Source organism: Amblyomma maculatum, chromosome 1 (genome assembly GCF_055883805.1).
Source record: "Amblyomma maculatum isolate TAMU_Amacu chromosome 1, ASM5588380v1, whole genome shotgun sequence".
NCBI lineage: Eukaryota > Metazoa > Arthropoda > Arachnida > Ixodida > Ixodidae > Amblyomma > Amblyomma maculatum.
Genome location: NC_139344.1, coordinates 360,964,938 through 360,981,930, shown reverse-complemented (window position 1 = coordinate 360,981,930; position 16,993 = coordinate 360,964,938). Strand labels below are relative to the sequence as shown.

Here is a 16,993-nt window from a genome sequence, read left to right as displayed (position 1 = left end):
TGCGTGCGGATGGAGGTTGATAAAGACGGCACACACTGCACAACTCGAAAGAGTGGCGATTATGTGCAGTTAAAGGCGATGCGAGGAGTCCACGGCAATCATGCGCTGCAGAATACCGCAACTAAAATTTGGTTAATGGCGATCGAGGTAATCTATGACGAACATTTGCGAGAACTGTTGCGAAACTGAGACCATATATCCCTTTATGTTTGTTTCCTGCGGGCGGTTTGCTTCCCTCCGTAGAAATTACTTAGGGTCCTCCCTCGCTTAACTAGGGCTTACTCTAACTTTTCGGGTCCACATCTCCTTCGGGGCTAGCTCCTAGGGATAAGTCCTAAACCCAATTTGCAATTTTATTCATAGCTACGTTATTTCTCAAGTATATTGCTTTGTTGAAATAAAAATTCATTGCCTTCTCATTTTTATTATTTTTGGTTCAAAATCTAGTATGAGAGACAAAGCTATCCAAACATTTCCCCCCTTGTCCATAAATGTGTCCACGTTTCAGCCCTATGGGGCTGAAACGTGTAGGCTAACCAAGAGAATTCTAGAGAGAGGACAACCCAGAGGGCTATGGAACGAAAAATGGTAGGTGTAACATTAAGAGATAGGAAGCGTGCAGAGTGGGTCAGAGAAATAACTCGTTACCGACATTCTAGTGGAAATTAAGAAGAAGAAATGGGCATGGACAGGACATGTAGGGCGAAGAGAGGATAACCGATGGTCGCTTAGGGTAACAAACTGGATTCCAATAGAAGGAAAGCGTAGCAGGGGGCGGCAGAAAGTTAGGTGGGCGGATGAGGTTAAGAAGTTCGCGGGGGTCAAGTGGATGCAGCTAGCACAGAACCGGGTTAAGTGGAGAAATATGGGAGAGGCCTTCGCCCTGCAGTGGGTACAGTCAGGTTGATGAAGATAAATGTGTTTGTATTCCTAATGCACCCTGGCCAATCCTCCGCCGTGTGTACGCGCTATTGCGACTGAGAACGTGATCATCACTTTCGATAATCATCATCAGCGGCAATAAAAATATAGCTGGTGGTTAACTTTGGTTAACCCTGGAGTGAAGCGAAAGCTTCACGTACAAGGCTACGTTCATTGCCAAGCTTGGATTAAACACATTGTGCGTTTCTCCAAACGTAAAGCCCGTTCTTCATCTGTTTCTTCGGCACGCCGCCTTTTCAGGGCCTCATACCGACGTACCTTCTTCGCGTTCCGACGCTCTGCTGTAGAAGGGTGTTCGCCCTCCTTTATCTCGTGCAGTTTTGTAACCTAGGCAGGAGCCCAGGAGCTCCTATTTATACATTTATCGCCCCTCTAGCGCCCTTACGTGCACGTCGCAATGACGGCACCTCACGTGACCTTGGCCTTGACAGTGATCACGGGCCACTTGTTGGCCTACGTGACTATGCCCCAAAATTCACTTGGCGACCACCAGGTCGCGTGAACTTGACCTTGACCGTGGTCACGGGCCACTTGGTGACCACGTGACTATGCCCCAAAGTCAAATGGCTTCCACCAGGTTTAACCTCGAAGTTTGACCTCTAAGTCTCGTGGTCTTGACCTTGACAGTGGTCACGGGCCACTTGGTGGCCAACGTAACTATGCCCCAAAGTCACATGACGACTACCGGGCTTAAAACAGAAGCTTGAGCTCTAAATCTTCATCAAGGTGAAAACCGTGCATACCCGACGGCTCGAAGTACCTGGCGTAGTGAAGCTTGCTCTTCAAAGGCCGGGAGCTTGGCTGCTGCAGTAGCTACGAGGTTCCGTAGTCGCTTCCCACGAGAAATTCCTAGATTGTCTCCTGAGAGAGAAAGGCAGCACCTATCGATTTGATGCAGGTTCACGACATTACCTACTATCTAAAGTTAAGCGACGTCAGGGAACTGTGCTCCACCGGTAACGGCTTGACATCCTGCAAACCAAAACCTGCCTACACGAGATTCGAATTAAAGACAGCCAGAACTGCTGGAACTGAAATATTCCAGAGACAATTCATCTTTTTATTTGGTAGTGCCCTCACAATATTGATGTAAAGAGTGCCTTAGAAACCACTTAGGACAGCTGGGGCATCCCTCTGTCTCCGATAAAACTACTCTAGGAACCAGGGCGAAACTAACTGTAGGATAATCGGTGTGCGATGCCGGATCTCTTAGAGTACTTCCGTGAAACAGGCCTAGATTTCCGTATACTATAACGGTTGCTGCGCTGTACGCAAGTGCGCTGTTTACTGTGCGTACCCCATATATGCATGCGTGTTTGTTCCGGAACATGTAAGACTGCACTTTGAGATTTTTCTGGTGCACTACTTACGCGTTTGTGGCGGCATATAATAGTGCAGAGCCCTTCTCTACACCTCTGCCTGTGCGTGTACAGTGTCTACTTTGGTGTGTGGAAGGCGCGTGCTGCATGTTGCGCCAGACGAATGTCGCGACGCGTGCGCGCGATCGCCTCTATACCTCGGAACACAACGAGGAATGTCAGTGTACTATCGCATCACCCTGCATTCGTGCCATAACTCTCCTTTCCTTCCTCTTTCCCCTTTCCTCAGTGTGGAGCATTACCTCCGGTAGACCTCTCCAGATTTCCGTTCATTAAATTACTTTCTATATATCTATCTCTCCTATCTGACCATCTTTATTGGCTTCGTTTCTGACAAAGTTACACCGATGACCTTCCTTCTCGTACATTCCAGTAGAAAGGCAAAGCTTCGCTATGTATGGCAATGAGGGGCAAAGCTAACCGAAGTCAAACATTGCTTTTGAACGTGCAGTCTTTGTCAATAGTTTAAAGGCCAGGAGCTTTGCTTCTGAGCCACATCGTGTGAGTGGTCATGCATTTCCAGCGTTCGAAATTTTCTGGAGGTGAGAATATTTTTTTGTTTACCCTCTACAAAAGGAATTCCATGAATGCTAAAGAAGCATCACAAAATGGCTTACAAGAAAAACCGCTGGGCTGTAAACCTGTGACAAAAACTGTACATTCCAGCGCCGTGAAGTTAAATTATCGCTTATATTTTTTAACTCGGAACATTAACTGATGAAGTTGCCCTATTAATCGCCTAAAGTTACATACGTACTTCGTTAGTGACTTTGTTACTGGCATGTGGCGTTTAATTACATCCCGCAGTGGCAAGCGGTGTTCAACCAAAAGCTCTGCAGATTTATCTCGACCGACTGCATTCTGTCGTTAACGGACGGAAATCAGAGCACAGCTGCATTCTTTTTCAATTGCATTTCTAATGCTGGTCTCCATGATCCAAAGGGCCAGGGTGAGAACGCATGGCTAGCACGGGATTTCACAGTCAAATACGATTGAAAATCTGGGTATATACTACAAGACATTTTGAAGTGCTCACGATCAGGCTGGCATTTGGAAGCGACAAGCACATGCGAGTCAGATAAGAGTTTCCCTCTAAGAAGGAGCATGAAAACGTAACCACATTCCGTTATAACTAGTGTGTGTGAATATTCAAAATTTTAAATACTAACCGGATACGTATATTTATTTGATTTTTATTCCAAAGACAAATATTTGAAACTTCCGAATATTCAGAAATTACCGAACGCCCAAAACAAACTTTCGAACTCCGCGAAGTTTCCTCGTATTGTGCACTTCACCGCAATGCTTGAGTGCATTGGCTGTGTTGTGAAGCACTCTTCAGGCGCGACGGCGCCGTTCTGTGAAGAGGGACCTTCCTTTTTGTGAAGAGGGCCTTCCGGACAGAGTGCGGAAAGCGAAGCTCTTGGCGAAACCAGAAAAACTAATAACGTCGTTCTTACTTCGATTTCATCTCAAATACAGACGTTCATCACACCGCTGTTTTATAAGATAAAACCACTGTGACGCAAACAGGTTCTAGCATTTTTTTTTTCGAGCTCATGCGATAATTTGAGCTTTTAGTTTATTCAATCATTCTTTTTTTTTTGTTTTTGTTTGTTGAATGCTGAAATAACAAGAGTTTACTGTATTCAACAGCGATATGACAGCTCCACCCGGTTTTATGCTGGTCCCTTCCGTAAAAAAAAAAAACAGGCATACAAAATCCTGTATAAGGTTTATACCGAATTTCTCAGTACGATATACCCTTCTGGATAATTCTACTTTATTTTTATTTCCTTTATTTGCAATTATCGTGTGAAATCTGAAGCAAAAAAGACGGACAGCTTTTGCTATTTTTAATTTTCTATTTTCATTTCACTGATAAGATGTTAAATATTCGATTCAATATTGGAACTCGTATTTTTACATTCGCATTTTATTCGTATGCAAAAATTTCAATCAATATTCGCACATCCATACTTACAACCTAACTTCAGACATGAGATTAAATTTGGAAACGGAGAGGTACAGTCTGGGTCAAGCGTTTAGTTCCCAGTAGAATTTACATGAAAGCCCTGCGCTGAGGTTTTGCAGCATCCATGGAATTCCTAACCTTGCGAAGAGGAACGCCTGAGGGGTTACCTTCAAGAGATTCTAAACAATGGGAATGCATAACGAGCCATACGTTGTGGGCCAATAAGCAAACCTGATGGGGCTCTTAGAACTTGACAAAGTGCGTACTGTGCCCTTTTTAAGACATGTTTCAAGGCCGATGAGATAATAAGGGGCTGGACGAAAACCGTGGGACATCAAACGGCCCGCAAGGCCAAACCTTTGCGCCATTACACAATGACGTCATTCTCACATTGCTTGTGGTATGCACGCATACCACTATCCGCAGTCGAAATGCCATCAATTCTCACTCCCGCTCGAGTCCTAGCCCAGAGCACCATGCATGTTCTGCCCTTTTTTCTTTTAATATTGCAGATTGCATAGACGTCGGGCCCACGGCGTACTATGTTTAGAAAAGGCATACTTGTATCAAAAATGCTCTATTTTTCTTTAATACCATACAGTCTGCTGCTGGCCTCATGCTGAACATTTTAGATGTGTATTGTACAGCGTCTGGCACAATAAACCTTCCCCGAAACGCGACCACGGATAGATGGAAAAACCAGCCAAAGGCTGCAAGGATGTGCCGGTTGGCAAGGTGGACTCGTTGAATAGAAAACAAAAATCTGGGAATTTGCGAACTGAATGGACCTGTGTGTGTCGGAGGCCATTTTCACTGTCATTTTTGTGGCGGCTTGAGCAAAACCGCGAAAACATTCCAGGACAAATATGGCGCCCCGCCCCAACCTCGAAACTTCAGTTGAGGAAGAAAAGAATGAAGAATTACTGCAAAAAAATGGGGTGCCGACAGCGTATTTTATCGATTACTATCCCTGCCAATACTGGATTTTTACATAGCATTTCTTGTCGATATTGAATCTTAATTTATAATTTATGCAAGGTACTACCTAAGGCAGGAAGAATTATTTATTTCTTGAACCTGCACCAAACACTGGTTAATGTTTACGTGCTATTTTCCCAACTTTTACCTTTTCTTTCAATAATAAAGTTGTTTCCTTCCTTCCTATGTGGGTATGTTTCATGTCCTCTGAGACGTTCATCACTGCAGCGAGGTTTCGAAGGCGTACCTTAAGTATGTAAACTGAATCTGTTTTAAGATCTGACGATTATCAATATCTCATATATTCACGGAGCAAGAAATTATGCCTAACACAGCAGACTGGATTGTCTTCAATTATAGGCTGCGCTGCCATGTCCCTCCCTTAAGCTTCTATTTTCAAAAGTCGGTTTTGGCGTTTTCTGCCGTCGACGATTTCTTCGGCAAACAGGGATCAGTAGATTATATCTTCCTGCTCAACCACCGTTTTACTATGTTGAGGATACTATACTATTTTTGGAGGAGGCATTGTAGAAGCTATAGTTCTTAGTTTGAGTAGCCCGGTATTATAATCATTTGGCACCACCATGTTTTGGTAAAACCACGGGCTCATTTGTTCCCCCATTCAAAACTGCCTACTAGAATTTGACTGACTAGTTTGCTATTTTTTTTTAATATTACTCGACTACAGAAAAAAATATAATCGCATCCTTTCCACACCTGTAGCTCTCAACCTCCAGAAAAGGTGCATTGAGGTACTCATGCACCACTTCTGGAGCTTTCTGGAGGGTGTGAGTTATAAACCCTGAAAATGAACATTAAGGGTGTGAGTTTGTTTATGGTGCACATTGTCTTTATCCCGCTTGCGCTGACTTCGTTTTTGATTTTTTGATTTAGTGTTTTCCCTCTTTTTTGTTTCTACTACAATTTCAATTAATTTCTTTGTGACTAGTTAAATGTGTATGTTCTTCGTAACTCTCGCCCAATCCCCGTGTGAGTACGGGTTATCTGTCGTAAGGCCAAAAAAAACAACAACAAAAACGTAGACAACAACAGTGGATAGTTCCAGGCGTGCACTGTGGCTCACGGCATCGATTTCGTCGTTGGTTGTGTGGTTGATTTTAGTAATAACAGGGCTTGGTCATGAGGACTCAGTTCAGTTGAGTTCAGTCGTTCAGTCGTGTCCGACTCTTCGTGACCCTACGGACCATGTCACGCCACGCTTTCCGGTCTCTCACTATCTTCCTAACATCAGATAACTTCATCTGCAGCGCCTCGAGGATGCCATCTAACCATCGCGTTCGCTGCCTACCCCTTCTCCGGCGACCCTAAACCTTTCCCAGCATCAAATCTTTCTCCAGCGACTCCTCTCTTCTCATCAGATGACCAAAGTAGCTGAGCTTTAACTTTAGAATTTGACCCTCCAATTTGACTCGCAGCTAGGCTTAAAAACATATGTTGTGTATGATGCGGATTTGAGTGTTTTTGTGTTTGGTTTCGTTATGTCGGCTCTAGTGGCGTCTTGTAAAAGCGCTTCATTTTTCGTAAGCCCTGAGTTTGTCTTTCTTCTGTATAGGCTTGCACACACAGAACGCGTTGCCTCTCTACAACTTACGTGACAGTAAGTGCTGAGATGTGTTAGAGACGAGTAGTTTGATTTCATAAATCCAAACTAAGACGCGATTTGCATTTAAGATATCGTACTTGATGAAAGTTCCTTGATTTGTAGGTTACACATATCGCTTTATTAAGTCAGGAACATGCGTAGTAGCTTTTTGCGCAACTATAAATTTATTTGAGTTAAATTTTTTTATTCCTCAAACTAAGTTGTCGTAGTGAAACCTAGAGCAAGAATCAAAATAATGTATTACCAGCTTTAACCACGTAAACATAGGATCCAGATTTCTGTGAAATAAATTTCAATTTTATCACGTACATAGTCCTTCAAAGTATTTCGTGGAAGCGTACACCACAAAACATGTGCCCTTTTGCATGTTCTATCAAAAGGCTATCATAACTTATTATTCATGGTGCATAATCTTGTCTATTTATTGGCTTGAAAATTGTCCTTTCGTGTACCCGCCTCATCGACCTTCAGTTAAGGAACTGAATATCATAACAACAAAAGAAATGACAGCTTCAGTGTATTGTTTCTTCTTAGCCACGGTAGAACATCTCTGAGTTAACACAATTACATCTTTTAGACCGTCACATACAAAGAAAAACCAGTACACCACCGAACACACCAACCTGTCTAATCGGGCAGTAAACCCTAATTTCAGCATACCTAATTTCGCTTTATGCGGTAGCGCAGACGGTTCACTGCCATAGCTCGCAATTAGCCTTCCAGTCTCACTTCTTAAGCGAAGTAATGTGGCAGCCGCAGCCTTCGGTGAAGAAATTTGAGCTTTTCTAACTCTCTTTCCTCTTAGTCGCGTCCTTTCACCACAATCAACTCCCCCCCGTAAGGGGAAAAAAAAATCAAACCAATATCTGGCTTAGCACGTAGAAAGAGCTTTGACTAGCACTAGAAGGCGCCAAAAACAACGATAAAAAGAAACACACTAGCTTTACTAATTGACCCATTTGTTGCCCTAATCTACTGTCTTGCACGACAGCACTGCACAATGCCGAGACATCCACGCTTATCGCGTAATCTTGTGACACTGGTCAGCAATTTTCCCTCGTCCTCTCTAGCTTCCACTGCCTATTACCGGCTCACGTTGTAACATGCTTGTTAGCTCCGTTACTTCAACGTATCTTCTCCGTATTTGTCCTCCATCTAAAGCGCTAACACGTAATCGACACCTTGGCGCCAGACCTAGGCAAGAAGACGACCAAATCAGTAAGGAAAGGCGATGATAAGAAGGGCATGGTTAGCGTTGCTTCGGGAAACCATCTCTGTTGATAAAACTAGTTTGATCAAATTTCTAATATCTCTTTTCCGTAGTATGCAATCTAAGAACCTGTCATGGCCCACATGGCCATGGCCAATCTCAATTGTAGGTATGCGCCATTTTATATGAAAGTAACCACGACAACAACTGTATTAGCCACTGCATGCGTTGCTATGCGCCTTTTTTTTTTTTCCTTTTTCGCTAATTTGTTCCTGTTTAAGTTTTCTCCGCGGTGTCTTGCCCCCCCTTTAAAAAAAAAAAAAAAACTTCCACACGTTAACTCACGGCACGGAACTGTGTCATCGGAAGAAGGTACATAACGTTCGTTTTGCGCGGGCAATAGAGTGAGGTGATACGTCGATGTCATGAATTACTAAAAAATTAGGATTTAATTTGCGAAGACATCGGGCACGAACGAGAAGCAGTGTTGGGTCACAGCCCCAGTTCTTCCTTTATGTGTGCATAGAGCCCGTCGTGGCAAGGCTGTTAATTAATTGTTCTCGTATATCTCGTTTCTATAGCCACGTTTTTTTTTGTTTTTTTTTTTTTGCAATGCTTATTGCCTTGGGGTATAAAAGGATATGTTATCTTGAATTAAGGGTATGGTCAAAACAACAAAAAAAAGCGGTCACACTTGTTCCAAAGGAAGCAGCTGTCTCGTGCTGTGATCAGTGAAGAAAAGGCAGAAGCTCTTTGCCATCGGTGGTGCCCAGAAGCTGCATCGGACCAGTCATGGGTAAGAGCTTGCGGCAAGTCCACAGACGCTTGCCCGTGACTCTCACAGACTCTTTATAGGCATGCAGAATTTAGCGCCCTCTTAGCACAGTTCGATGCCTTACTCCCACTTGTTAAGACAAAGCTACGGTCATAAGCCTAACAGGAGCACAGGCGCTACTGCTTGGTTACTAACTACTTGATAAAACAAGCCCCAAACGCCAAGCCAGTCAACACAGCCTGTAATTGAACAATTGAAAAGTCTACCTTTTATTTTCTTCGGGAGGGGGGGGGGGGGGTGGGGGTCGAGGATGGGTGGAACTTCAATGGCAACACCTATACTTGTAGAGACTGTAACTCACCTTTCCTGGATAGCATAAATGTGTGCCTTAAAATTGCAGTGCAATTCCTTTGTGTAGCTTTCGAGAGCCAAGCGGCTCTGCACTCTTGAATACTCTTCGGCCCAATCAGAACACTTGAGATTTTTTTTAGAGGTGAGGTGGTGTTCTCTGCCTGTAATTTGGTTTCTATAAACTTGGCCCCACATTCAAGAAAGATCGCGGAGTGCCAGTTGTCACATTTGGAGCGCGACATTCGCCAATAGAAATATTTAGTGAAGGAGCGTGCAGGTGAGTGTCAAAGGCTTGTCACGGTCAACTGTCGCCCTTTCATTCTGGGATGTTGTAGGGTGCATACAATTAAAGTGTAAAGTCAAGTTGCGACACGGCAGCGTGCGAAGGTGAAAAAGGGGATTAGAAAGCTGTGGTCCACTGTGCGAATACGAACGATGTCATTACTGTTCATGCAAACACTGTAAGGTCCAAGTCCATCAACGTTCAAGCATGGGTGCCAGATTCCTAGTGTGTAAGCACACGCAAAAAATAAAGCCAGCGAGAGAGAGAGAGAGAGAGAGAGGAACAACTTTTAATGCCAAAAGAGTAATAATTAAGGCATGCTGGCCTGGCCCGCCGTACTGACGAATACTGACGCGAGTGCTGACCAAGTTGTTATTGCAGCCAGTATGGCAACAGTACTTCTAATATATTAAGGAAAATTGGCAGCCTTATCCCGTAAGTAGAAAGAAGGACATCAGATGAAGAAAATACAGCCGTTAGGCCAGCATGTAAAATTTTGAAATGTTAGAACGACTGCCAGATAAATAAAGTGTTTCTTTTTTCTTTTTCATTCTGAATGCTGCTGTAGGGCTGCAAGTTCCGTGAAAAACAAGAATCGTTAACCGAAAAAAAAAAGCGCCCAATTTTGATGAAAAGAGCAAATAACGCTGACGCTGGGATATGTTAGGGCTGGCAGCCTGAAATTTGTCTTTGAAGCCTTAGTTTTATATTGTTGACGCTTTTTTTGAGGGACGGGAACGCAAGCTCCTTCAAATGCAAATCACTGAATTAATTCTCGCGTGCGTTTTCTTTCTTTTTTCTATTCCTTCTAGGGGCTCTAACCACGATGAAGGGGTTTGTCCTCGTGTCTATTGCTTTCGCCGTGAGTATACGCGCACTAAGCTAAACCTCTAGACAACGCGTGTTTTACCATCGTAAATGGTTGTGCACCACGTTTCGGCCAAGCAGCAGTTGCTGGCGCAGGCGTTGATAATTTAGAGAGTCGCGTTTGTAGAGTGTCGCCTAGGTAAAAGTTAACCCATCAATTCATTTTTAACTCTCTTTGAAAATGGCGCTTTGTATTTGATGCCACCTACTTCAACTGAATTCGAATAATTGCTTTTCGGTCACCTGTACATAATAAGAAACACTGAAAGAGAATACCAAACTAATCAACATAGATATATTATTCCACGGAAACAGTTTTTTTTTGTTATTTTCGATATATTTCCTGCATTCCCGAAAAACAAAAAACAGCCCTAAATTTTTCCACATTCAAAGCCCCAGCAGAAAATGAATTGATATTGCATCAGCTTGTGATACCTTTTGCAATGTGATTCCGATAAATCAAAGTTGTTTCATTCAAAGACCGAAAACAAACGCAGAAACCAGAGTCGACCATCGCAGTGACAAGGTGCAAGAGTAGGCAGTCTCACTTGCCTCACCTTGGTCTACAACCGCCCCCCCCCCCCCCTGCCCCACCTCTCCCTCAAGAAACAGATGGCGTACAGAGGGTTTGACTGCATCAATCAACGTAGTGCCGTACCACACTGCAGCGTCGAAGCGTCAAATGTCAACCCACTATTAAGGATATTCCGATCTCATTTTTGTGGTGGTGCACCGAGATTTTAGGGGTGGGTCAAGTTTGTTTTCAGTGTGGGCCAACCCAATTTTCAAAAAGCGCGAAGGTCATAGTTAAACTTTATCCGTCCAAGTTTCGCGGGTGGGTCCAGTCCTTTAGCCAAACCGTCTCTCACTTTTAACTCCCCTTTAGAGGGCGATGCAATGGCGATGTGTTTAGATCCATTGCGCATGGACTGAATTTGATCACGACGGCAACGTCGCGAAAAGCACAGCGCTAGAGAGGGGGGCAGTAAATAACAGTTTTTATAGATAGTAACGCGGGCTTTTTCTAAAGTACACATTGGTAACAACGTACTTCGCTTTATTTTCAGAACTTACGCCTGAATATAGCGATTCCTTTTTTTTTCCGCTGCTCGTAAAGGTAACTCTACTTCTAAGCTTGCAAGACGCCCAAAGAAACCAACTTGATGGCAAAAAAAAAAAAAAAAAAGAGACGAAATGGTCGTAAGGGAAGGCCGGAAATTAGCACTGTGCAGTAACGGACAACGGAGCGGAATGGCAGCAGGTTCCACAGCGACAGTGGCTTTGGACGCCTACGTTGCTCTTCACGCTCTGTAAGATCAAATCAAATCAAAATTTATTTATCATTTACTTTATACAAGTTTTCCTTTCCAATTTAAAATGCATGTTGGTTGTCCAGGCAGCTCGGTGGGTTATCAAACGTTCTACAGAACCTTGAAACAAAAAGCGTGAAATTGCATCCTTAACGATTTACAAGTGTGCAAAATTATACACAACAGACATATTGACAGATAAGGCATAAGTTACAAGAGAAGAAAAAACAAACAAACAACGAAGAATTGATTTACATGAGCGATAGAAAGCCTAACAGCGCATTCACCTGAATATAACAAAAAACGCGATCATACAGTGACGAGATGAAAGAGAGAATCAGCGTTTGTTTGCAAAGGTAAACACCACCATTTTCTCATTGTTTTTTATCATTTCTAGTTTTTTGTGTAAAAGTTGCCAAATTCTTCACCAAGCTCATTAAATATATGTGGTTCTCAACATTTTGCCATAATTTATAAAGCATCGTAGCTTGGTGTATCTTTCGGTCTTCCTCAGTGCACCCGTCTTTTTTTTAATAGGCACTTTATAATCATTTATATAGTAATAACGCGTCAGTACAGCATAGTAAACTAGTTCCGGCACTTGCAGTATAACAGGTCTATTGTGTTGTTCCTTCTTGTCAAGCTACTGCAAATTGTTACGATATATCATACCGTTTACTATACCTTTAATTATGCAAATCGGATCAGTGCGTGGTTATATTTACGATTTGATATAACCATGAGCTCAAGTTATACTCATAACAAACTTTTTCTTCCGGGCGCAGACTCCCCCTCGGGTTTTTTGCGTTGTCGCGTTATTTTTGTGTAAATACGGTACGCAATGTGATCCGCTGAGGCGATAGCTTTCTACGATAAATGCATGGGCTGAAACACTCACCTCTGAGCTCCTGTTGCACCGTTACTCTGTTGCTATGCTAGATAGCTATGCAGGCTTCATATCCCACCCGGCATTTGTAGATGTGGTCGTGGAGTAATGCTTTTGCACCAAAGATGTAGTCTTCCCTGCATTGCGTGCGTGTACGTCCCGTTACAACGTATACACGTGCTGTGGAAATATGATCCGTGGGTGCCAAGGAAACTGCGTGAGGTTGTCTTAAGCAGCCGTATACTGAAAAGCAAAGTGATGACCGCGCTTGAGTGCGTTTGTATCCACGCCGATGACGACAATGTATGGCCTCCGGTGTGTTGTGTGCTGTCGTGAAGTGTGCACGGAAACTTCTAAGGGTGTTCAAAATCTAGCGAGTTTCAGTCGCACTCACCGTAATACGTTCAACATCCCATATCAGTGAAACATAGAATGCGTACGGCTCATCAAACGGCAGACTGTTCTGTCGGTTGTTGCGTGCACTAACTGTACGCAGTAAGTATGATCGTAATTGATCATTCTGATTGACTGCTGAAGTCGTTGCGCTTTTTACATTAAGAAATTGATTTCTCTGGTTGGTCAGCGGGAAGGAAATAGGGGACGTTGCACCCGAATGTAGTCTGCCGTTTCCCGGATTTAGCTGCAGGCAGGAAATGCGCGAATAATCGTACAGAATGCGCAAAAATTACGAGACACTTTGGCGACTAAAGTGATGAAAGGCGAAATCCTGAGTGCCGCATTCTGCTACGGATTTGTTGCGAATGTGGTGATGAATGATGCTTCCAGTAAAGAAGGTGACTACTGTTTCACATTGCTCCCTTCATTTGTGGCATGGTACATGTTTATGCGATGAATTGTGACAGATACTGCGTCTTTTCTATCCTGTAAATCAATTTCAAACACCGCTGATGCCTGCTGTACAAACGCCTCCTAGACATCTGGGTCTGCTTCTGTTTGCTGTGTGTTGCGGCGTTTGAGGAAGCGGCAAATGAAAGGGCGCACGGACGCCTAGATCGGACGCCCGGTGGGGTCTGCTTCGTATATGCATTAATCGCCTTGTGACGTCGTGACCTGTTGTGACGGTACATCGCGCGCCCCTTGTCGAACACAACCAACATTTCATTGAACGCATTAACGTTCACCGGCTTTCTATAATTCGTCTACATGAAAGGAAAGGCACAGTATCTGTCGCTCGCGGAATCTCGCTATCATTCTCACTGCAGACAAGGGGAATTACTAAGAGCGAAGCGAAAGCTGCACTACGGTAGGTAGTTCGAGCCGTAGGGTATGCACTGTTTCCACCTTGGCGGATTTAGAGGCCAAACTTTTGTGTCAAGCCTGGTGGTCGCCATTTGATTTGAGGCATAGTCACGTAGGCCAAGTGGCCCGTGACCACTGTCGACGTCAAGGTCACGAGATTTAGAGGTTAAACTTCTGTGTTAAGCCTCCCATGTGATCACCATGTGACTTCGGGGCATAGTCAAGTAGGCCACCAAGTGGCCCGTGACCACTATCAAGATCAAGGTTACGAGACTTAGAGTTCAAGCTTCTGTATTAAGATTGATGATGGTAGCCATGTGATTTTGGGGCATAGTCACGTAGGCCACGAAGTGGCTTGTGACCACTGGCAATGTCAAGGTCACGAGATATAGAGGTCGAACTTCTGTGTTAAGCCTGGTGATTGCCGTGGTGCTTTGGGGGTGGCTCGAGACCTTTGTAAAGGTCAAGGTAATGAGATTTAGGGCTCAAACGTCTGTGTTAAGCCTGGTGGTATGTCTTGACCTTGACAGAGGTCTCGAGCCACTTGGTGGTATACGTGATTTTGGGGAATAGTCCCGTGTGTCACCAAATGGCCCGAGACCTCTGTCAAAGTCAAGGTCACGAGATTTAGAGCTAAAACGTCTGTGATCACCATGTACATTTTTGTGGCATAATCACGAAGGCCACCAAGCGGCCCGTGACCACTGTCAAGGTCAAAGTCCCGTGAGGTGACTTTAGTGTGACGTGGAAGAAGAGGGCGCCAGAGGGAATAAATAGGAGCCCCCGGGGCTCCTACTTAGGTTACAGCATTGCGCGAGATAGCGGAGGATGAACACCCTGCTGTTGTAGGGCGTCGGCATGGTTTGGTGGTTTGGTTTGTGGTGTTTAACGCCCCAAAGCGTCTCAGACTATATGAGAGACGCCGTAGTGGAGGACACCGAAAATTTCGACCACCTGAGATTCTTTGACGTGCTCTGACATCGCACAGCACACGGGCACCTTGCTTTTCGCCTCCATCGAAAAGCAGCCGCCGAGGCCGGGCGTCGGAATGAGGCCCTTAAAGGCGGCATGCCGAAAAGACCAATGAAGTACGGGTTTTACGTTTGGAGAAACGCAAAATGTGTTTAATCTAAGCTTGGTAATAATTTTTTTTTTCATCTTTAACGAGCCAAGTAAGAGATGATGCTATATGGTTTACTGGGGTAATTTTCAGCATATCTCATAGCATATTCGTCTTTACACTGAGCAAAATTATGGAATACTATATACGTACATCGTTCCTCACACACTTCACACACACAAGGTCACAAGAGAGATCTGGGAAGCGTTTACCAAGGCCTCGGTAGCGGATGGGACCGAGTATATGAGTGAACCTTCAGTAGCTTTAACTTTAGAAGAAATAAGGTTTTTATCTACTAAAAAAAATAGCTGACTAAGACAGGACCCCACATTTTACTTCGCAATTTTTCTTCCTATGAATTGGTGTTTTATGTTTTTGTGTGTATGTGTGACGATAAGGTGTGCATAAGTATGCGCGCCTTTAAGAATCAAATTCAGTTGAAAGTCCGCGTTTTGTGTCTCGTGTCATGTAATTTTTTTGATCCCGTTTGTCTGTTTTGTCAAGTTAGCGCACTCCTTTAATTATTTGTTTCAGTAAGAACGATGTCTACGCTATATGGCAATTGTCCATAGGTAACAAGGTATGGATTCATGCGAAAGCGAAAAAATAATTTTTTTCTACGAAAATGTGCTTTCTATAGGTTGTGTATATATTAGCCACTTATCTGGTTTCGCATCCTATGACCTGTCCTATTAGCCTAAACTTCAAATGTGCCTCCCACTTTCTAGTAACTAAACGTGTAAGCGACGAGCGACGTTTGTTCCGATTGATCAGTCATGAATAGTGCCAGGCGGAAGAGGAGGAAGTTGAGGATCTACTGACGAAGGGAAATATTATGCAAAACAATTACAACATTTACAATGGTCTCTGCGTAGAAATGCCTACTGACCACGCAGCCATATTTAAACTAGGGAGGATCCCAACTTTTCTGCGGGAAGCGTTGTAAGAGGAAAGTTCAGTGCGTTAGAGCTAAATTTGTCGCTTATGAAAAAGTTGTTATTCCCGAGTAAAGCATCGAGCCGCATCTGCTGTAGAGTGAGTGAAGAGGATAGAGGCAATGGGCATTGCGCTAGCTGCATCCAATGATAAGGAATTGGGTCACTTCAGCTGCAGCCAATCGGAGTGGGAATCACGGCAGCTGCAGCTGGTGGATAGAGAGAGACAGAAATGAAGTGGGTCACGAACACTATCTCAAAGCTTAACAAAGCTAAACAATGGCTGCGTAGACCTAAGTCTCATTTAGCTCATCCAGGTCAGAGGCATTTTGTTGTTTTACCTTCTTTTAATTAACGGGTTCAAGTAAACGCTTCTGTTGAAGATTATCAAAAACCGCTTGTAGCATCATAAACGGCGTTCTATATATCGTTGCTGATATCGAAAATAGCGAAGGCGCGCTTGTAATGCAATAACGTTCAAATTTAAACTGAGTTTTGCAAAACCTTATCATAGATATAAATGATAGAGGGCAGACAAGTGGGAAAATGTACTACATCATTGCCCTGTCGCCAGTTCAGTTCAAGTAGCAACTATCACCTTTTCAGTAATTTCCGCCGATGAGCTTTTGTGTGCCCTGCTGAAGCTGAAACTACCGGAAACCCAGCGACTTTTCCCCGGGTTTTATATGTTCGAGCGAAATCAAATCAAAGGCATCTGTCCTGTAAGTTTGTACATAACCATACTGCGAAACTTGAGCAAATGAAGTACGCTACTTTTCACGTTCACTGGTTATTCTACGTTCAGTCAGTCTGCAAAGCGAAATAAATGGGCCGGGTCACTTCTGCCATCGGGTCGAGGTTGGGTTTCACGAAATTTGTTATACTCAAAAATGTCAATGGATTGTGCAGAACCTTTACCTACAGCGTTTGTCATATTTGTCCTGTTCTTTCGCGTGCATCATCGCAGCTGACCAACACATATGGCATGTTGGAGGTGATCGTCGTCAGTGCCGTGCCGAACGTCCAGGACCTACCGTTTCCCAGACGTAAGTTGACAAGCGTGCGCACTTCCGCGTCCACTTATTTGTGTGAAACTAC

General features: G+C 43.9%; 1 protein-coding gene across 4 annotated transcripts in view; it reads left to right on the top strand.

The window, feature by feature from the left end:
* The window catches only part of LOC146207932 (venom serine carboxypeptidase-like), a 154,366-nt gene that overhangs the window by 102,193 nt on the left and 35,180 nt on the right, over nucleotides 1–16,993 (top strand). For 3 of the 4 annotated variants that reach the window (XR_014704550.1, XR_014704555.1, XM_084591650.1), the window contains 2 exons: nucleotides 10,330–10,379; nucleotides 16,863–16,941. Coding sequence is in view for 2 of the 4 variants with exons in the window: in XM_084591650.1 (XP_084447776.1) it covers nucleotides 10,344–10,379; nucleotides 16,863–16,941 (115 nt within the window). In the remaining 2 variants the exon portion in view is untranslated. Of the gene's footprint in view, nucleotides 1–8,845; nucleotides 8,905–10,329; nucleotides 10,380–16,862; nucleotides 16,942–16,993 lie in introns of those variants that run through there. The other variant, XM_084591643.1, reaches the window with a different exon arrangement.